This window comes from Vulpes lagopus, chromosome 23 (assembly GCF_018345385.1).
Source record: "Vulpes lagopus strain Blue_001 chromosome 23, ASM1834538v1, whole genome shotgun sequence".
Taxonomy (NCBI): Eukaryota; Metazoa; Chordata; class Mammalia; order Carnivora; family Canidae; genus Vulpes; species Vulpes lagopus.
Genome location: NC_054846.1, coordinates 23,556,004 through 23,578,394, shown reverse-complemented (window position 1 = coordinate 23,578,394; position 22,391 = coordinate 23,556,004). Strand labels below are relative to the sequence as shown.

The 22,391-nt window shown below is 41.3% G+C and overlaps 1 protein-coding gene across 3 annotated transcripts in view; it reads right to left on the bottom strand.

The window, feature by feature from the left end:
- The window catches only part of GNPTAB (N-acetylglucosamine-1-phosphate transferase subunits alpha and beta), a 66,277-nt gene that overhangs the window by 21,564 nt on the left and 22,322 nt on the right, over positions 1–22,391 (bottom strand). For 2 of the 3 annotated variants that reach the window (XM_041738351.1, XM_041738350.1), the window contains exons 3-7: positions 15,021–15,140; positions 13,924–13,965; positions 11,332–11,537; positions 6,668–6,732; positions 6,330–6,464 (exon numbers count right to left, since the gene is read on the bottom strand). In XM_041738351.1, the coding sequence (XP_041594285.1) occupies positions 6,330–6,464; positions 6,668–6,732; positions 11,332–11,537; positions 13,924–13,965; positions 15,021–15,140 (568 nt within the window). The remainder of the gene's footprint in view (positions 1–6,329; positions 6,465–6,667; positions 6,733–11,331; positions 11,538–13,923; positions 13,966–15,020; positions 15,141–22,391) is intronic. The other variant, XM_041738352.1, reaches the window with a different exon arrangement.

Sequence of the window (22,391 nt, the reverse complement as noted above, 5' to 3'; positions counted from 1 at the left end):
CCCATTTTCAGTGCTGGCTCAGGTGTTTTCAGTTGTCCTGCTTTCAAACAAAACACAAGTGGTCAGCAACTGTGACCTTTGTTCTAGAATATCACCAGTCTGCTCATGGGGAAACCCTGCAGTGTAACTTTGCTGGGATTGGTAGGCAGCAAGCCTGCTCGCAGGGACTCCAAAGAACTTTTGTGCCCCACCACCACCACTCCTACCCCAACACCCCCCCTTCCCCCGCCTGACTAAGAGGAACATTTTTGGACAGGGCTGCCTCAAGGACTTCCACAGGAAAAGCACCTTTTGAGGCAAAGCCTTCAAAGAAATCATCAGTCTCAGATGAGCACAAACATCACCATGCTTCCACAATCAGCAGAGTCTACACTGCCCTTGATCTGGTTCGTGTTCTAACTCTGTATCATTCAATTTCCTATGAAAAGAGGCTTTCAGCGCTTAAAAAGGTGGGAGAGATGATTGAAAATTACTCATCTAGGACAATGAAACCCTTTGGCTGAACTGACTCTCCTAACAAGGCCAGTTTCTTAATTTATAAGACAGAGCAAATACAAATTATTATGGGCTCATTCTGAGCTCTCATATGCTACAGGACTATATTTAGCTCATCTTTCGGAGTTTCCTGTGTTTATGCCCAAGATGAGAGATTCAAGTCAGAATTGCATTTATGTCTGTCCCCTTCTTACCACAAAGTGCATGTGGGCGTGTGGGGTGCTCAGGTGTGGATTGTCTTCCTGCATCATTACCCTCTCCCCCTGACAGTACCTGGCATATACCAAGTACCCATTGAGGGTCACCTCTCACTGCTGTCGCCACCCTGCTTCGGAACTAGGGAGGCAGGTGGGGAGGCAGGGCAGACACGCTTTCCTCTGGCTAGTCAGGCTGCCTGCCCTGGCCTCCCCTGCTCCCTCCCTCCCTTAGTGGCCCCCACAGCACCCCCAAAGGCTCCCTGAAATCTAAAAATCACTAAATGTTTATAAATACAGTATTTGGATACCCTAATTTAACTTAAATTTTATGGGGCAAATACCTTTATATCTTAATCTCTTCTACCCAAATTGCTTTTCATCTGCAAAACTTTTGAAATTTAATAGACATTTTCCTGACTCGAGAACTGAAAAGTCAAGAGCTTAAGGGAATATTTATATGTTGGAGAAGCTTTCCTGCCACCATCATCCACCAAGTTGTGCGTGGTGACACGAGGGGGGGTGGGGGGCACGTATGTCCTGCTAGCCACCAGGTGGCACCCTCACCCTGCACACCACAGTTTCTGGTGCCTAGAGACGGTGGGAAGGAGAAGGTGGGTACTAAGCACCCAGGGCAGGAGCTCTTACTTGGGCAGCTGCCAGCAACTGCTTCCATATGTAGCTTCCTACATGGAATTATAAGCCTCCCTGGATTCTTTAAATTATAAGTTTCTCAAAGAGAGAGCAACTCATACACCCACCCGCTGCAGGCCTACAGCAGACCTGCACCATGACTGAGAAATAAAGGTTTGCTCTTTTTCGGTCAGAGATTTCGGGTGTTTGTTACTAGAGCATCATCTAGGGTGACGGACTGGGATAGCCATACGTGGTAGCACAGGGTGAGGGAAAACACCTGCCAATGAACACAACCGAAGACAGACTCATTCCAGTAATTTAGTAACTCAAGAGTTTTCTAAAACTTACATCAGTTTAATCTACTGAAGTGTCTATTGTAGGAGTAAAACCAACACAAAGGGTACCATACTTTAAAAGAGCAGGTGCTTGAGATGGTTTCAGGGGAATCGCGAAAGGGCACACGAAAACAGTTATTATGATAATTTACTGTTACCATGAACGTGCCCTCAACAGAGGTCTCAGGCCACCACGTTCAGGCAGGACAGGAAGGTGCTCCCATCCCCCAGTGCTATCCTTCCTGCCATAACAGACGACCTGATCAGCCTCTTTCTCTCTCTGAAGATGTCCCCATGTCTTGGATCCACAGACCTTCCTGCCTCAGGATCTCCACCTGGAAGGCTATATGACTCCCCCTGATAGCTCACCTTATATGAGCTTATGCCGCCACCTGAATGCTTCACATGTGCACAATACTGCCTCCAAATGTGATTCTGTGTAGCTGGAGGACAAGCTACTGCTCTGCTCTTGCACATACACAGCAACCCGTAGTATTCAATTAAACCAAATGTGAGAATGGGCTTGAGAGCTTTGGGGAGATTTTTCCATGTGCTCTAACATATAGTTAAAGAAGAAGTGAGCAAAAACAAAAATCAAAAAACAAATGAAAATGTCTGAAAATACAGAATGATTTCGAGTGAGCTGTAAATAAAGACCAATAAGTACATCATATAATTTCCCAAAAGGTGAATTCTGTGTCCATCACAATCAAAAATTCTACAGATAAATGAAATGGTTATTAATCAGCTCAAACCAGAAAGCTTTCAATAGAAGACTTTGATTTGTAAGACTATAGTCCACAGAAATGTTTTTATGAATTCAAATCTATTATTTTGCAAATGAAACTATTTTTAACCCCTACTTCCCCTCCTGGGCACTGAGGGGATTCTGGTTTTGCCCTAAACAGAATGATAAATGCAAAGTTTAGTATATTTATGATCTTAGTACTAAAACCCAAAATGACTTCCTAAAATAATCACAGTGCGCAGACATCCACCTTCATGTTCCAGGACACAGACATGGTGGCTGTTGAGTTACAGTGCCAGGCCCCAGGGTAATCACCAGAGGTACACGGCAGCGTCTGTGCTGGGCTGCCTGCGCTGGGCAGGGCATCCAGGACAGAACTGAGCACCAAGTGCCTTGGAGCCACAGGCCAAGGGCAAGGCCTCTTGGAGGACCCTGCGGCAGGGTGGGGTGGGGAGGGTGGGGGGAGAGGGCAAAACAGTCCTGCCTGTTCAGGTCCTGAAGTCCAGCGTCCAACGGACCTTCCTTTCCATGTGCACCAAAGCACCTCTAACATAATACCCGAACTGATCTCTGGGCTTCCTTCCCCAAAACCCTGCTTCTCCCACTGAGGCTCTGAATGTGGTGAAGGCCATCACTTCCACCTTCACTAGTAACACCAACTTCCCCTTGCATTCCTCCTTCCATCCCACCAACAGCCAGTAAGTCACGGGTCATGCTGAGGACTTCTCACAGATGTTCCTGGAACCTATTCTCATTGCTAGCACCACTGCCAAGGTACCTGCCGAACCTGTACACCTTGCTGGGCTATGGCCGCAGTGGCTGAACTGGCTTTCTGCCCAGCCTCATCCTGCTTTCTCTCTACCCACTATGTTCCCTAGATATGGGTTAAGTGCTCCCACCCAGGATGCCCCCTGCCTCCAGGCTCCCCCACAGAAGGTCTTTTCTCAATCTGGCCTCAATCTCTTTTCCCGATCTCAGCATCAGCAAAATCTCTGCCTCGCTGCTGTCCTCCAGGAACAGCTGCCTGAGTTTCTGGAAGCCCTTTGCTCAGGCTGCTCCCTCTTGTTGGAATGGTCTTTCCCACCTTCTTCTGTGCTGGGAGAACAGCTGCCATGTTTGGGGCCCTGTGAAAACGCCTTCTGTTCTGCAAAGCCTTTCTTGCACCAGGACACCAAGGCCCCGGTGTTCTTACAACACTTATGTGGAAGTGATCATGCCCCCTAATTATCTCAATGCTTTATTCACTCAGTGATCCTTCACACAGTCGCTGGTATAGAGCAGCAGACATCTAGGAGCTCACACTCTGAATAGGCTGGGAATCCAGTGGCGGGAACTTCATTCTCAGGGTAGTCATAATAAAACCAGAAGAGGAACCCACAGACAGATGATCACTTGAATTAGCCTCATGTGCTGACACACTCCTTCTGTCCTTCCACTTCTCATTTTCTCTCTAGCCTCCAAAAACCACCAGTTCTAATCCCCGAAGTTGATGCAGGTGTTGGCATCATGAAAATGACCTGCCATGAACGTTACAGGAATTAGCTTGACCCTCTAGGGAGGTGCGGGCCTCCACAAAAGTTAAGTCTGGGGATCCAAATAAACCTGCAGCCCAGTGAAGGAACAAGACAGGTGTTGTTGTGAGCACAGCCTGCTGGTGCTCCCTGTCCGAATCAAGTTACTACCCCCCGACCTTGACCTACCCACCCCCCACACACTCCACACCACCCAGAAACAGTTTGCTGGAGGGTCAACCACTGTGTGGACTGGCATTCTTCGGCAGCACACACCCATGCACTGGTGGATGCACCAAAAGCAGTTGGCACTGGTAAGCAGCCACAGCAAGCAGAGAGCCGTCAAACCTGACTGGAGAATGGAGATGTGTCCTCTAAAAACACATTATAGTTGGAACAGATCCAAGAATGTTATTCTTTCTGCATGAGCAGTTTTAGCCAACGAGGTATGGATACACAGGCCTGTGATTCCAAAGCCAATAGTTTCGAAGTAAGAAGCTAAATAACCAATGGCTGTGGAGAAAATGGAACTCTTGTACAAGCTGGTGGGGATGCAAACTGGTCTGGCCACTATGGACAACAATATGGAGGGTCCTCAAAAAATTAAAAGTAAATCTACTATACGATCCAGCAATTCCACTTCTGAGTATATACCGAAAGGAAATAAAAATAGGATTTCAAAGTAATGGCTGCACTCCCATGTTTACTGCAGCATCATTCATGACAGCCAAGACATGGAAACAACCTAAATGCCCAACAACGGGTGAACAGACAAAAAAGATGTAGTATATGTATGCAACGGAATATTATTCAGCCGTGAGAAAGGAGGATATCCTATCATTTGCTACAACACAAATGGATCTTCCGCTTAGCATATCATGCTAAGTGAGCTAAGTCAGACAGAGAAAGATAAATACTGTTTATCACTTACGTGTGGAATCCAGAAAGGTCAAACTTATAAAAACCATAAAGTAAAATGGTATTTACCAGGGGATGGGGATTGGAGAATAAGACTGATGTTTTAAAAACACAGACTTTGCAATGAGTAGCATGTAAGCCACAGAGATGGAATACACCATATAACGAGTATAGATACTACTGTGCTGTAATTGTGTGACATGATAAATACTGCTGCGATGGCAGTCATATTACTAGCCATTAATGTGTTTAAAGTTACATGTTATAAACTTAAATTTAGAGTTATATGTCGCATTTTTTCAAATTCCTCTTCCTTAGAGGAAGGAAGAATATCTATTAAATAACTAAATATAAATAATTCAACCACAATCTAGCTGTACACAATCAAATTTCCAAGTACCATAAAAAGAACTTGGAAAAATATGGAAAAAAAGAAAGAATATAAATGTCACTCATATTACCATCACAAAAGGTCACAGAGTGAAGCTTAAAACAGTGAAACATTGATGGAAAGAAAACAAGATAAAGGGGACTTTGGGGGGAAGGCAGGGTATAAAAACATGGTCAAGACAGGAACTAAGTAAGAACTGGCCAAGCACTGCTGTCCGCCAACAGCACCCCACCTCCGTTCCCCATCCTTCCACCTCCATATTGTTACATGACACCAACAGGAACCTGAACACTGTGGCAGAATTTAAAGGACATTTCCTTGTAAAATCAAGAAAACCAGACCCTAAAAAATTCTGAGCCCAGGATTTTATCCCTTTTTGTTCTAAGAGAAAAGCATTCACGTTTTACAACTTGGAATGTTTCTGACAGAACCATGGGCGTCTTGACAAAAAGTCAAAGAGAAGAACTTCCACCCACACAATAGGCCAAAGGGCCTGAAGACAGTAAATGTTAAGGAAAAGACATGTGTCAGGGCAGCCTCCAGAGTCAACTCTAACAAATGGCAACAAAATGTGAGGAGTTAATAGGTAGGAATCCCTATTTATGAGTAAAGGATTCACATTATTAAACATTGCAGATATCTGAAGCATACTCCTTTGTGGGGGAGGCTCCTAACAAACACCCAGGTTGCAGCCTGTATCTTTACTGTATGTAGGACCACTCCCTCCCTCTTTGTGTGCTTCCATCTCCTTCCACCCTACATGCCATCAGGGCTTTTGTCTGTTCGGTCCACTGCTATCTTCTCAGCAGGTGCGACAGCCCCTGACACATAGTAGGAGCTCATTTATTAACTAAATGAAATCATGTGTCTGTCTGGGAAACCGGCAAACCAAATAAGGCTCTGAAATTTTTGCCCAAATAATAAAAAGGGTAAGGATGTTCTATCAAGGGCCATCTTGACCATCTTCATGATAACACTGGGGCAGAACACGGATCGTCTTTGCTCATGACTGTCCTATATGCTACAGCGAAATGGACCACAGAGAAGGGTCATGCATTCAATGATGTGTGCCATCCTCATTGCTGTGTCCTGTGCTCTTACCAGTTTTATTTTAGAAGAAAGATTTTCTGGCAATTTTGTTTTTAGTTGATTTGTTTCCTTGAATGACAGTGGAAATCCACTTAGGAAAGCCAAATCCTGCATCAGCACTAACCCAGGAACTTCTTTATCTGTGGTCTGAAATGAGAGATGAAACTACAACTCACTCTCTGCATTGTAAAAAACTTAGAATGTTAAAATTACTTAAATCATTAATTCTTGTAAGCTTGGCTTAGAAGAAAGTGCACATTTAAAAAGCCTCTCAAGGTAAAACAGCTTTATTACTTATATACTTTTATCCTAATCTATTGCATAAATACAATTAATTTAAAATAACATACCAAGTAGCCCCTCCAAACTGTCTGTTTGCTGTTTCCTTTCAACATTCCACTCTGGGCATCTTCAACTACAATAAAGAATACAATAAGCAAGCATCTTTTTAATGAATACTTAAGTATATGACATCTGTCAGGACACTCCAAAGCATTCTGAGAGCTGTTGTAGCAGTTCAATACCTGGTCTCAAAAGCAAGTAGTTGGGGGAGACAAAATTAACCCCCCATCCAGCAAAAGGGAGATGATGTAACACCAGTATACGATTAAATGCTAAATTTTACAGCACTGAAGTAGAGATCGGGTCCACTAGCATAGAATCCCAATAGATGTGGTGTATGTATCTATCTGCACATCATCTCAGCAAGCTGACCACTGACATCTCCTGTCATCCTCATGGATAAAACAGACGTGGTTGAGGTCTCCACATTGGCGGATTGTAACCAATTCTGACAGAAGAACAAAATCATAAAGCTGCTGTCAACATACCAGGAGGGTTTAGGGATCTGCTGTAGATTGTCTTGTTCAACAATCTATCAGGGTTTTGGAAGAACTAAGTTTTGGATGGAGGGATGCTTGAAGCATGTGTAGACTCTTTTTCAAACAGGCCAGACACATTCTTGCCTCAGGGATTTTGCACTGGCCGGTCTGCTCCTTCTCTGTATGTCCATGTTGCTGGCCTGCTCACCTTCCTTGAGTTTTCACTCCCAAGTCACTTTCTTGGTGAGTCTGCCCCTATAACCCCACTTTCCTTCTTCAACTCCCTTCCCTTCTCTACACTACTTGTGTTCCACAAACTATATACTGTACTTGTATGCTGTAGTTCTTGTCTCCCTCTGCCAAGGCGTGAACTCAATGGGGGCAGAGACTCAGTCCATGTCCACATCGCTGCTTCCTCAGCACTGGGATCACTACCTGGCACAGGGTACACACTCCATAACACTTTAGGGACAGTCCCGCTCTCTTGGAAGACAAACCACCTGAGAACAATGCTGTCGTCTAGCTGACACTTTAACAGAAACTACAGGTGCCTCGGTGGTGCCATTGGTTAAAAGTGTTTGATTGCTGGTTTCAGATCAGGTTGTGATTTTGGGGTGGTGACATGGAGCCCCACATCAGGCTCCGTGCTGGGTATAGGGTCTGTTTTAGACTCTCTCTCTCTCTCCCTCTGCCCCCCTGCCATGTGCACATGTGTGTGCACACTCTCCCTCAAATAAATATTCAAAGATAAATAATAAATAAAAGCAATGGAAACCAAAGCTCATTGTGAGAAAAACAAACTAGGACAGAGAGACCCCAAGAGAAGGCTAAAAGAACAGGAGTGAGAAGAAATGTCACATGGGAAAGAAATTATATTCGTTCTGGAAGATCCCAACGGGTACAAATTTAACCAGTGTCAGAAAGCTGTAGGGAAGCACTTTATAATTCCTTGTGAAGGTCAGTTTCCACTTTGCTGAGGAAATCCAGGCCCAGGCTGCAGGGCTGGACGGTGTGACTGTGAAGCACAGTCCACGTGATAGAGCCTCACTATGAACAGTGGCAGAGTCATCGAAGGGGCAGAAATGACACATTTCAGAGGAGAAAAAAAAATCAACAGACCTTGATGATTAACTGGAAAGAGGTTAAATGAGAGAAATGGAGTATCGAATGTAGATACCAATGTTTCATCAAGATCAGGGGCTGGCATTCCATGGCCAAAAGTTAGCCACGGCCAGGTATAGTATGGCCTCAAGCTATACTATACTAAGAACATATATACTATATATACTATATATACTATACTAAGTATATACTATACTAAGAACAGTTTGACATATTAAAACAGCTAATGTTAAATAGTTATATAAAATACCTACATAATATCCTCCATGTGGCCTCCTGACCCACAAAGCCTAAAATATTTATTATCTGGTCCTTTAAGAAAGAATTTGGCAATCCCTAATCTAGATGACTGAGGAGGATGAAGGGAATCTGTGGCCCACTAGAAATGTAAGCTCTGTGAAGGCAGGAATGTGTCATTTTTGTTGTTCTCTGCTTTGCTTTCCTGTTACCTGAAATAACAACCAACACAGAGCAGAGGCTCAACAAACCTTTACTACATAAATGGGTAAGTAGGGCAGGTACACAGAAACCCAAGTGAGAATTCAAAAACAATGTTTCGAAGACTATAGTTTAATACAGATTATTATTTATATCAAAACTGACAGCCTCTTAAGTCTTTACTATGTTATAAAATCAGCAGAGGAAAAATCTAAGATTCTCTCCATAGATGTTGTAATCGAGTGATAATTCTTAACATAATGTCATTCCTTTTTCTCTTCACGTAAAGCATTATCAGAGCACCTTAACTAATTTAAAAAATGAAGCTAGATTTAGCCAAACAAGAAACCAAGGTAATCTGTTATAACTTGTCAAGGGTTATCCCTTCACTATCCCTATATAAATTTTAACTTAAATACAAAAAACGTTACACAAAATAATTCAGAAACAAATCTATAGTATAAAGGGGGAAGTATCTATACTTAGAAAGATTACAATTTTCTTTTAAATTACAAACCTATTAAGAACCAAGAAGATAGCACGATGTTAGTTAGACATTATTCAGAACACACATTCATGAGGGATAAAGGTCTCTGCTTGATTAAGAAATTAGATGAGGGGGCGCCTGGGTGGCTCAGTCACTGGGCATCTGACTTCAGCTCAGGTCATGATCTCGGGGTCCTGGAATGGAGCCCCACATCGGGCTCCCTGCTCAGCAGGGAGCCTGCTTCTCCTTCTCCCTCTGCCCCACCCCACAATGGTGGACATGCACCCTCCCTCTCTCTCAAATGAATAGAATCTTTAAAAAAAAAATAGATGCGGGATCCCTGGGTGGCGCAGCGGTTTGGCGCCTGCCTTTGGCCCAGGGCGCGATCCTGGAGACCCGGGATCGAGTCCCACGTTGGGCTCCCGGTGCATGGAGCCTGCTTCTCCCTCTGCCTGTGTCTCTGCCTCTCTCTCTCTCTGTGTGTGTGACTATCATAAATGAATAAAAATTAAAAAATATATATAAAAAAAAAAAGCATCAAAGCCTGAAGCTATCTGATACACTGAAGAAAATGGTTATCTAGAGAAAAAGCACTTACAACAATCATTTGAGTTGCAGACTAAACCAGCCACTTTAAAAAAAAAAAAAAAAAGATGATAACACCATAAACTCCTGCATAATCAAAAACTAAGTTGGGGGGCACCTGAGTGGCACAATCAGTTAAGCATCTGACTCTTTGTTTTGGCTGAGGTCATGATCTCAGGATTGTGAGATCAAGCTGTGCATCAGGCTCCACATTCAGCAGGGAGTCTGCTTGAGATTCGCTCTCTGCCCCTCCCCCACTCTAAAAATTATAGACAAAAACAAAACAAAACAGAACAAAACTAAGTTGTGAGTCAGGTTACAAATACTATAGGGATACAGAAAAGTACAGATAATTAGAATCACTGTGAATGTACCATCAGGATCTTCATGGAGACAGAATTTGAGGTGGGGCCAGAATGAACAGGCTGTGGGCTGAGAGAGGAAGAGGACCAAGTGGGTAGCACCACATGTGTGAAGACACTGGCAGCCTCAAGGAGATCCTGGAGGACAGAGATGTGGGGAACAAACGGCAATAGCAAGACTGCGTCCTGAACACCAGAAAGAGCAATTTCTATCCATGGGGAAAACAAATACACACTACTGTATTGCTGTCTTCAAAAGGGAAGTGAACCAACAAAACCAAAGCTTTCGGATTTATTTAGATCATGTGCCAGACAGACTGGAGAGGAACTTCACAGGCAGACAGAGCAGCTAGGTGGTGATTACTGGAGCCTGTGTGAACGAATTCAGTCTGGTGCAGACGAAGTGAGATGAGCAAGGAGAGAGATTTGTGTGCAAAAAACAAAAGCATGTAATAGAATGAGGTTAATCTATTAGTGATGAAGGTAAAAAGTAAGAACACATCCAAGATACTTCCAAAGATTTAAGCTGGGAAGGATGGCACTGAAAAAATGGGAACTTCAGAACAGGACTCAATGTTGTAAAGGAAACATGACAGTTTTCATTTTACACAAGTGAAACACACACAGCCTCTAAGGACAGAGGCTCAGGGCAGAGGAAGCATGAGAGACAAAGGCCAGAAGAGACACAGGCCATAGGTTCAACAGCGCAGGGGCCAAGTGGGAGATGGGATTTCTACATGCAAGTTTGTTCTATGCCAGAAACTACAGTTTCAGTTCTATTATCTGACCAAATAAACTGTAAAATCAGATGTTTCAGAATGTAAAGTAAGAATGTTCCAGGTATGTTCTGTTCAAATTATAGAAAACAACCTTGCTGAAGAGTTATATGGTAAAAAATAATAATACTAATATAAGTCTCTACAATAACTCAGAGCCAAGAGAATAAGGTAAATGGACATACCAAATTCAAGGTCCTGGCCATAGCACAGAAAGGCGAGTATAGTATGTAAGAGTATGACATATGCAACTCCTTTCTGAAGTTAGGGCTGAAATACAGTGGCAGCTCTTTTGCTTCTCTTTTTAATTTTTTAATTTATCAGGTACTTGTTTAAAACTGAATCATGTCTGCTCCATTCAGAATTTGGTTATTCAAACAACCAATGATGACATGATTTTAAAATACCCACAGGCGATCTTACCATTCTTAGCACTGTCGAAAACAACAACTGAGACATTAGTGGAAGGGTTTTTTGGTTTTGCAACGTTGAATATGTCACTGGCAGAATGAAAAGACGGATAAAGAGAGGGCAGGTCCTTCAGTGTGACGTTGGCTGGCAGAGCTGGGTCCAGGACAAGCATTGGCACCTTGATGCAGTGTGTCAGCAAACATTCCAACTGCTTCTCACTGGAAAGGGACACCAACATGGTCACAAGTGTTCTTGAAAAATTAATCAACATTGAAAAGCTTGTTGGTATTACTAAATTTTTTAGATAGTTTTCTATATCCAATAAAAATCATATTTAATAAAGAATCTTATCTCAAGAATGTAAAAAGATAGCCAATATGATATAAAATTACGAAACAAGTGGAGTCCTTAAGAAAGCACTTTCAAATTCGTATTAATGATTTCCACCAAAATTTACTAACTCAAAGATGCACAAGAAATTAAGTGTTTCATTCCTACCATTTTAAAGATTTTTCATAATTCCAGTGAAGCCTATCATTAGGCAGAGTAGGAAGTGAGTAAATTCTGTTTAGCAGAGCATCATCCTACCAGATACAATTTACCAATTCACAATTAAATAGATACAACACTGATGTAAACCAAAGCAAATGTGACAAGGTTCTAAGATGAATGCATGAGGTATTTCTATCTAAACATAAGGAATACCTAAAATAAACATATTACCTACATAAACAATGGACAAAACACGGCTGGAGAATTCACAAAGTGGGACCTAGGCCTAGTTAAACAATATATAATATTGTCCAACCTCACTAATATTTAAAGACATGCAAAAGAAGGGGCGCCTGGGTGGCTCAGTTGGTTAAGCGTCTGCCTTCGGCTCAGGTCATGATCCCCAGGTCCCGGATCGAGCCCCACATAGGTCTTCCTGCTCAGCAGGGAGTCTGCTTCTGTCTCTCTCTAAACCTCCCCACTGCTCATTCTCTGTCATAAAAAATAAATAGAATCTAAAAGAAAAAAAAAGAGATGCAAAAGAAAACAATGGGGTAACACATTTTGTTTACTAAATTAGTATCCCTCAAAAAATGGACTCAAGGTTAGTGTAAGCACAGTACACCTATTCCTCTCGAACACTGCTGGTGTCACTGCAGATGAGTGTTCCTCATTTCTTCTCTGAAGAAGCAATTTTAGGGCCTGTGGTTGTGTCCTTATTCAGACCCATAAAAACTTATACATATGCTTCTTCCTCAGTAGTTTACTTCCAGGAATCTAGTCCAAGTAGTAGAAGAGAAACAAAACAGGAAAAACAAACCCACACACAGAAAATATGGTAGATCCAAATATAAGATCACAAAATTTTTACAACAGTGAAAATACAGAGGTGCCCAACATTTAGTAAATTACAGTACAGTTACTTTATGGAATATTATAACAACTATTAGAACTGAGAAAAAGCATGAAGATAATTTATCAACAGAGATGTGTACATTATATAAAATCTTAAAGGGATATAAAATTGCACATAGATTATAAATTACAACTAGAAATACATGCATGAAAAGCGAATAATAAAATAACAGCTGTTGAATGAGGCCATAGAATTATGTGACTCTGTTTTTTTTTTTTTTTAAAGATTTTATTTGGCAGAGAGAGAGAGAGCACAAGCAGGGGGAATGGCAGGTAGAGGGAGAGGGAACCAAATGTGGGGCTCCATCCCAGGACCTAGGGATCATGACGGGAGCTAAAGGCAGACATTTAACCAACTGAGCCTCCCGGGCGCTCCTTATGAGCCTGTTCTTTTTTTTTTTTTTTTAATCCTGTTCTTTTCACTGTCCTCTCAACCTTTCTGCAACATGGCATCACTACTTTGAATAATTTAAAATTTTATTTATGTTATTTAAGAATAACAGTATAAAAGTTAAAAATAAATAAAAACAGTATTAACAGTAGTATATTTATAAGTAAACATATATAACATAAAGAAATGATCTAGAAGGCACTTTCAGATCTCAAAATTCCTCAGGTTCATTTATATAAAATAACTCTTTTATGTAAAGTCTAATGGCTAAGTGGGGGAGTACAGTTAGCAGAGACTTCCACTAGTCAGTGAGGCAGTCTTGTTGGAAGGGCCTATCAGAGTCAGTTATGGTTTAAATTGCAATAGGTACGTCGGATTCTTGGCACTGGGCTAAATCCCCTTCCCAAGTCCTTAAATACAAGACACACAACTATGACAGCTTTCTAAAGATAAGGAAATATATAATAACACACAACTGAATGGTGGAAATAAATTCAAGAATTGGAAACACTGGGTGTAAGTCATACATTAAGAGGACCAAAAGAACAAAATACCAAGACAGATTAATAAAAACAACAGGGAAGAAAAACCTTACTGTCCAGAAGCCTAACACATCAGGAACAGTAAAGCTTTGTTAGATACAACCTGAGTAAGAGTTCTCACTTCAACAACTAGCTGATGAAGTACTGACTGAAGAGGAACAATAAATACAAGATACTGTGTATCCAACCAAACCAAGTGAGAACCTGGAAGTTTTACTTCAGTACTTAAACTTTGATTCCTGAGAGGAGATTCAAAACACTTACCTCTTCTTAGTTGGTTCCGTTGTGTTCTTCCCAAGGATTTCCCTAACAAAAGCAAATATATTTTATTACATATGCATGGGCTAGCACCAGCCCTAAACGTGAACAAGTAACTGCAGCATTGATTTTCTTGGTTACTCCCCTGGAACTAACCAGTAGGTTAGGAAATATAATGCTTACATTTAAGATGCATAATAAATTTAAAGTTTCAATGAAATATGCTCAACAGTTATTATCATCACATACTTCCCACAGTGACCAAAATAAATTGACTTAAAACATAAGCTTTTACATTTTACTAGGAAAACATGGTACCAGGCCGCCAAAGTCATTTTCATGCACTGGGAAGGAATCATATTCTCTAAGACAAAGAAAGAGACAATTTGCTGCTTATATAACTTGGTTGGTGACCTGCAACGGGGAGCACCCATAACATTTACAAAGCAATGAAGGGAGAAATTCTCAACAAACACTGCTAAGGAATCCGAGAGGAAGTTACATCAGTCAGATCCCTAGCTCCAACAGCTCTTCATTCAAGGGCACTGTACCTTTCTCAGATAAAATAAATAAAATGATCAAAATTCCATATATAAAAAAATTAGCAATGATTCTAATTCTATATTATATGATTTGATATTGAAAAGGATAAAGGGACTGTATTTTCTAATGTCTTTATCAAATGGGAAAAAAATCAAGTCTGTAGGCCTGCTTTATTTTTCAAGGGAATAATGGGCCTTACCATGAGGCTACGTTGCATAACAAACACCTTGTTTCATGGAGCTATTACACCTGGGACAAGGGCTCTCTTGGGAGGCCCCTTTGCCTTTAGGGATCTCAAGAGCAAGGCATCCCTAGAGGGGCATGGTCATAAATGGCCATCTAACCAAGGGAGGCCAGGGTGTCACTAAAGTGGCTGAATTCTCCTCGGGCACCAAGAAACAAGAGTCAGACACATGACTGACAACATCTTCTAACAGCACGAATTTGAGATGCAGATTTTTGTTGGGAGAGCACTGTGAACATCACCCCACCCATCTGAAATGCACTGTTACTTGCACTCACAGAACTGTGTATATTCTTTTTTTAAACATCAGTTTTACCTCATTGCTTTCTGCTCCTCCTGCATCTGTTCTCTTACTTGCTGTAGTTCCTTCAGTAGTTCAAGATCTGTGCCATTCACCCAGGTATAAACCACATCGATTGGCATGGGCAGACAGAGCCTAAGGCAAATCACAAGTCCTCCAGCTTACTTACATGCTTTTTGCCAGTATTTGGGAATAAGAGTATAACAGGGTTCGAGCTCCAAGGTTATGAAAAAAAAATCAATGAAAAGGTAATCCAACCAGCCAACTATATCAGAGAATTGCATGTTTTCTAACTGGCACTGGGAGACTATTTGTTGAGAACTTTCTCTGCAAGATACACGCAGATCTTTATGCAGGTCTGCACCATTTCCTCCCCACAAGCACCCTGAAAAGAGGCTGCCATCGTTCTGCTTTTAGGATTGTCAGGAGGTCTTGGAAGCTCAGTTTACACTCGTACACGTGCACTCAGCAAACAGGGTGCTGCAAGGCATATGCAGCCAAACCTAGAAAAGAAATGAAAGGCTAGGGGCGCCTGGGTGGCTCAGTGGTTGAGCGTCTGCCTTCAGCTCAGGGTGTGATCCTGGCGTCCTGGGATTGAGTCCCATGTTGGGCTCCCCGCAGGGAACCTGCTTCTCCCTCTACCTGTGTCTCTGCCTCTCTCTGTCTCTCATGAATAAATAAATAAAATCTTAAAAAAAAAAAAAAAAGAAATGAGAAGCTAAACAAAATTACCAAAACTAAGTCCAGAAAGAAGATCCAGCCCTCCTTAATGCTGCAGCCTTCCTTATTCCCTTCTGCCCCAAGCCCAACCCCTCCCAGCCCTCCTCACCCTGCCCTGCTTTTCCTTGTCTTCATAGCACTTACCTCATTTCTACCATATTAAATAATTAACTTGTTACCTATATTGTTAATTGTACATGTCCCTCCCCCAGAACATAGCTCCAAGAAGGCAGGAAACCTCCTTATTTTGTTCCCTAAAGTACCCAACCAATTAGAAAAGTCCCCAGCACACAGGAGCTCAGTACTTGTTGAATGAGTCCATGATATGTATGAGCCACTAGCACACACCTTCCTGAAACTGTCCGATTTTTTCCTTATTATCTGTTCCTCAAAATAAGGAGTCAGGCAGGCCTCTAGTTCATATCTCGCCTAAGCCTCATGTTCATGTTTTGTTCAGGTTTCACTCCTGCTGAAAGCTCTCTTCTCCTTTCTTTTACCAGCTTGACCAAAATCCCCCCCATCTTTCAGGTCGGCTTCAGATCTATGATATAGGAGTTCATCGTGACTCACACATTTCAGCAAAGATGTGAAGGGAGGAAGCAAGCCATGTGGGTAACTGGGGGAAGACTGGGTCAGAGAATGGGACCACCAAGTGCAAATGCTCTGAAGCAGAACATAACTGTCATGGTCAAGGAGCTAGAGGCCAGGGTGGCAGAGACTGGGAAGAAAAGGGAAGAGCATAAGAGAAGATGAAGGTCAAAGAGAACCAGGGACCCAGAGCTTCATGTGAAAAATGAGCAATCACCTCATATTCAGGCACCTGGGAAAGCTGGACATCTACCAACCCTCCTGACAACGGTCACCACTGTCTGAGAGTAACATCTAAACCGTGTCAAAATCTGCACCTTGTGCTCTAGACACTCCAGTCACTTATCCCAACAGGGGAAGACTTGCAAGCTTTTGTGCCTTTGAACATGTCTCTCCCTGTGCCCAACTATCCTTTCTTTCATGCTTTGTTGAACCACTTCCTCCTTCCCTAGTCGCCCTTTCCCCTCACCTCCCCCAAAGAGAAGGTACCACTTATGATGCAGCTTCCGCTGTGCCCTGTACTCAAAGGATCCTAGCACACTGTGTTGTGCTAGCTTTTATGCATGTGTGTCTTCCACTAGATGCAGCATCTCTAGGGCCATGTGGTGCCATACAATCTGTGCCCTGCTGCGTTAGTGACTTCCTCTCTTTTCTAGATCTTCAGGCTCTCTCCTCAATGTAACAGCATGTGACAGCTTCCTCAGCTAGGTTTTAAAATGCATTTACTATACCAATAGTTCTCAAACATAAACAGGCATCAGAATCATGTTAGGGCTTGTAAAACAGATTGCTGGGCTCCATCCCCAGAGTTTCTGATTCATGAGGTCTGGAGTGGGGCCCCAGAATGTGCATTTCTAACAGGTTTCCAGGTAATGTTAATGCTGCCAACCCAGAAATTCACATTGAGAACTAATGATTTAAGTTGTTCACATTCTTAAGTTAAAAAAAAAAAAAGAAAGAAAAGAAACAGCTCCCCCCACTAAAATGCCAAGTCTATACGAGGTCAATGAGTTCCTCTTGGTCATCACAAGACACCTAGGAATAGGGCTTATATGAGTGGGGTTTAACATATACCTATTTGCTAAATTAACTCTTAAGTTCATTCCATCAACATATACATCAATCTTTGCCTTGCATTACCTATAACTAAATTGTCCAAGGTCATCTCACTCCCAGTTTCTCAGACCAAAATTAATTTGAAAAAACTGCTTCAAGTTTTTTAAGGTTAAAAAAAATGACACGTTTCCAAAGCAATCTCATACAAGTAATTATCTGCTATTAGAATTTTTTAATAGAATCAGCAGATATCTATACATGTTCAATTGGGGAAAACATTAAGTATATAATGGGTTTATTATGTACTGGCTATTCTAATAAGGTTATATTAGATGATCAATTTAATTCTCCAGTGTTAAACTAACAAACTAAGGAGACCATATGATCTGCTCAAGGTCAGTGAGTCAGTTGTTTTTCTACTATTAGACATGGCCACAGCGAGTTTGAGTCTTTCTAACCACGAGACCACTAGATCTTAGTTTCCAGATGAGAAGAAAGCCTTTATCTTAGAGACTAAATGTCATCTATGACTCAGAACCAAAGCCACAGTGACAGTCATATAGCTTTTATTTTAATCAGTTTAAAGTGAATATACAAGGCACTATCACATATAAAGGATGCTATGAATGTAGTCCCTTGATTCTACATTCCATAAAATAGGTAAGAACACTGAAAACTTAAATGGTATCTTAAAATCAAAGAGTTGGAAGAGATTTTACCCTTAATCTAATACCTACATTTTAGAAATGAAGGACTAGTCCTCAGACTGACTTAATGCCTCACAATTAAGAGCAATAAATAATTTACATATTCACTTCTTAATGACAAACAGAACAAAACTTTGTTTTAAACATTTCAAATAACATTAAAAAGACTTGGAGAGAAACTAGCAAAATAATGAAAACTTCCTATAAATACTATGATATTTAAAAATATATCAGAACATGTGATATGTTATATACGATCCATTTACTTGTCATCTTCAAAATTAGGCAAGTTTGAAATATCCTTATATAAAAATCAAACTATATTTTAATGCAATCTAAAATTAGGGGGAAAAATATTTAACACATACACAAAATTTTTCAGAAAAAGAACAAGAATGTTTGATTAAAACTGCTGACCTCAATATCTGGATTTTCTAAAGCTACTTTTTCTTCTAAAGTTTTAAAGTTCCTTTAGGGCAGGCTTTTCTGCAAATGTGCATGCACCATCAGCATTTAGCACAGCATAAGGCACAGTAGGTTGTGTTGGTGCTTGATAAATATGTGATTTAAAAAAAGACCATCCAGGGGCACCTGGGTGGCTCAGCAGGTGAGCGGCTGCCTTCGGCTCAGGCCATGACACCAGGGTCCTGGGATGGAGTCCCACATCAGGCTCCCTGCAGGAAGCCTGCTTCTCCCTCTGCCTGTGTCTCTGCCATTCTCTCTGTGTCTCTCATGAATAAATAAAGTCTTTAAAAGAAAAAAAAAAAGACAATTCATTTTGAGGTTTTCTTAGGAAAATCAGCTATAATGAAAATGAAGTAGGAAAACTATTTCATTAAGAATCCAAGAATGAATTGTTCTCAAAGTGTAGTCACCAGACTGGCAGCATCAGTATCCCCAGTGAACTTGTTAGAAATGAAAATTCTGAGCCCTTCTGAGACCTTCAGACTCAGAAACTCTGGGCATGGTGAGAAAATGCATTTTTTTCAAACCTTCCATGTGATTCTGCTGCACACTAAGGTTTTGAGAATTGCTATGGTTTCTTCTTTAAAAAAAAAAAAAAGTTTATTCATTTGACAGAGCATGCACATAAGCAGGGGGAATGGCAGAGGGAGAAGCAGGGAACCGGCTGCAGGGCTCTAAGATCATGACCTGAGTCCAAGACAGATACCTAACTGCCTGAGCCGCCCAGGTGCCCAAAGAACTGCTATGTTAAAGAAATGGTTCTTACCAACTTTCTCTAGACCCTTCACACTTAATAATTATTAAGGACCCCAAAAAGCTTTTGTTTATAGGTTGTAACTATTCACATTTGCCATATTTAAAATTAAAACCAGCACTTTAAAAATATTCATTTCAAAACAAAAAACTCTTCATGTTAACATAACTTTTTAAGTGAAAATAACAATATTTTCCAAAACAACAAAATTTAGTGAGAAGAGCAGCATTGTTTTACATTTCTATCAATCTCTTTAATGACTTAGTAGAAGAGAGCAAAGCACTTCAGAACTTGTGCATTCAATCTTTTCCCACAGGTTGTTCTGGTGGTGGTATATGAAGAAAACCCAGGCTCATACAACTCCCAGATATGGAGTGGGAAAGGAGAGGTGTATTTTCATAGCCTTTGCCAGTAGTAGTGGATTTTCCTCTCTGATCCTACACCAAAGTAAATGGTAGCTGCTTAAAAATTAGTTGCAGTGTGGAATATGAAGCCACATTAATGAACTTTTTGTGCTTTTCCACTGAAATCCATTGGTCCCTCTTGTGCTTTGAATGGCTTTCTTCCCCATGCAAGATTCTGTAACGTCTGTAACAATGATCCCATAACAATGTCTGGAAAATAATAGCTTATTGAGTTAAGGCAGATCTGCCAAATGGTGCCCTATTTCCTTCATTTTCTTATATAATACCAGCAAATTTGATTTTTGGACAATGTCATAGATCTAAACAGAGAAGTCTTATACTGTGAAGCTGTTAAGCTCACAGTGACAGAAACAAGTTTTCCCAAGTTCTTATTTTCACCTGAAAGCTCAAATTTTATCACTGGCAACGAATACTATTCTTTTTTCCTTCAAGAGATACAGGGTTCCTGGGTGGCTCAGTGGGTTAAGTGTCTGCCTTCGGCTCAGGTCATGATCCCAGGGTCCTGGGATGGAGCCCCATGTCGGGCTCTCTGCTCAGCTGCTTCTCCCTCTCCCTCTCCCTCTGCTACTCAGTTTGTGCCCTCTGTCAAGTAAATAAATAAAATCTTAGAGAAAGACAATTGCTTTGTTCACTGTCAAGAAACATCTGCCAAATGACCAAGTCTGAGTAATAATACTGTCATCTGTCCTTTCAAGTTATGACAACAGTGATCCACAGAACAGAAGGGCTAGTCTAGGCTGCAGCTCTAACAATCACATGGCACTTTTCCTCAAGTCACCAACAGTCAGGTACATTTCATCACACAGAACATTAAAAAGATGTGGGGTCAAAGGGCCAAGATATAATCAAATTATTAACTTTTACTGCTTCATCATGAACATTTTTAAGTGAAACTAGCTTTTATCTTACCACTGCAATATGGGGTGGTGAAGACTACAATGACTCATGCTAAGGTGTGGCAGTTTTACCCATCAATGCTTTTACACCATCAGTACAAATATCAACAGAGTAAAAAAGGCAAATAACACCTTAGTATTGTTATAAGAAATAGTTTTGATTTTAGAGACCCCTAGGGGCTTTGAAAACTGTTTATAAGAAATCCTAAGAGGGGTGCCTGGGTGGTTCAAATAGTTAAGCATCTGCCTTTGGCTCAAATAATGATCTCTGGGTCCTGGGACTGAGCCCTAAGTCGGGCTCCCTGCTCAGTGTGGTCTTCCTCTCCCTCTGCCTCCTTCTGCTTGCTTTCTTTCTTTCTTTCTTTCTTTCTTTCTTTCTTTCTTTCTTTCTCTTTCTTTCTTTCTTTCTTCCCCCCCCCCAAGTGAATAAAATCTTTAAAAAAGAGAGAGAGATCCTAAGAAAAAACCTAGAGTTTCCTTACTTCACAAATTATTTGCTTACATGCTATTATTCTCCCTACTAGACTATGTGATTCTTTACCGCTGTAATATCTCAGTGTCTAAAACAGAGGAAGACTCAAAGACTTATTTTTGTTAAGGGAGCAGATTCAGGGATGTCATTCACACATAGAGCACGAAGCAGAGTAAAGCTTTATGTCAATTCAAAGAATCCCTGAGCCCTCCCTCCCTGAGACGTTCATGACTCTAACAGTGCTTACATTCAAGGAGTACAGTAATTTAAAAACCACTGATTTGATAGAAATCACATGGGCACTCATAAAAAAGTGAACAGAGGGATAAGGAAATGCTTTTAAGCAGAGAGCAAGGGCTCCAGAGTGATTGGTAATGCAGCCTAGAGGTTCTGAGAAAACTGTCCAGGTGTGCCGACTGATACCAACTGTGGTTACTCATAGTTCCATTAGGTTTTCTGGTTCAGTGAGAAGAGAGGGAAAGATTTATGAGAACTATCCTCAGGGGGAAATGGACAGTCAGGATCCAGGGAGGTTTTTAGTTATGGCCTCTGACATATAGACTTTTGTGGGGGTAACTACATTTGTTAGCTGCCCTACATTTGTTCTGGTCACCTACTGTTCCTTGCCCTGTAATGATTAGCTGTGCACTGTGACAACGGAAGAGTCAATAAGTAAATACTACATAAAATGGATAAATAAAAAAAGGAGAGAACTCCATCTATTTTTTAAAGTTAGAATGATGATTACCAGAAAAATCCAAAATAAAAATTTAATAATGCTTCCTCTGGATGAGGGAAAATCCAAAATGGAACAGAGAGGCATAATTTTTTGTCTATGCTATTTGAACTGTTTTTATTTATTTATTTATTTATTTATTTATGTATTTATTTATTTATTTACTTATTTATTTATTTATCTATTTATTTATGAGAGCGAAGAGCAAGTGAGTGAGTGTGCACAAGCACGAGCAAAGAGAAGGGGCAGGGATCCCTGGGTGGCGCAGCGGTTTGGCGCCTGCCTTTGGCCCAGGGCGCGATCCTGGAGACCCGCGATCGAATCCCACATCGGGCTCCTGGTGCATGGAGCCTGCTTCTCCCTCTGCCTGTGTCTCTGCCTCTCTCTCTCTCTGTGACTATCATAAGTAAATAAAAATAAAAAAAAAATAAAAATAAATAAAAGAGAAGGGGCAGAGGGAGAAGCAGACTCCCTGCTGAGGAAGCCCGATATGGGGCTGATCCCAGGACTCTGGGATCATGACCTGAGCCGAAGGAGATGTCTAATTGACTGAGCCACCGATGCTTT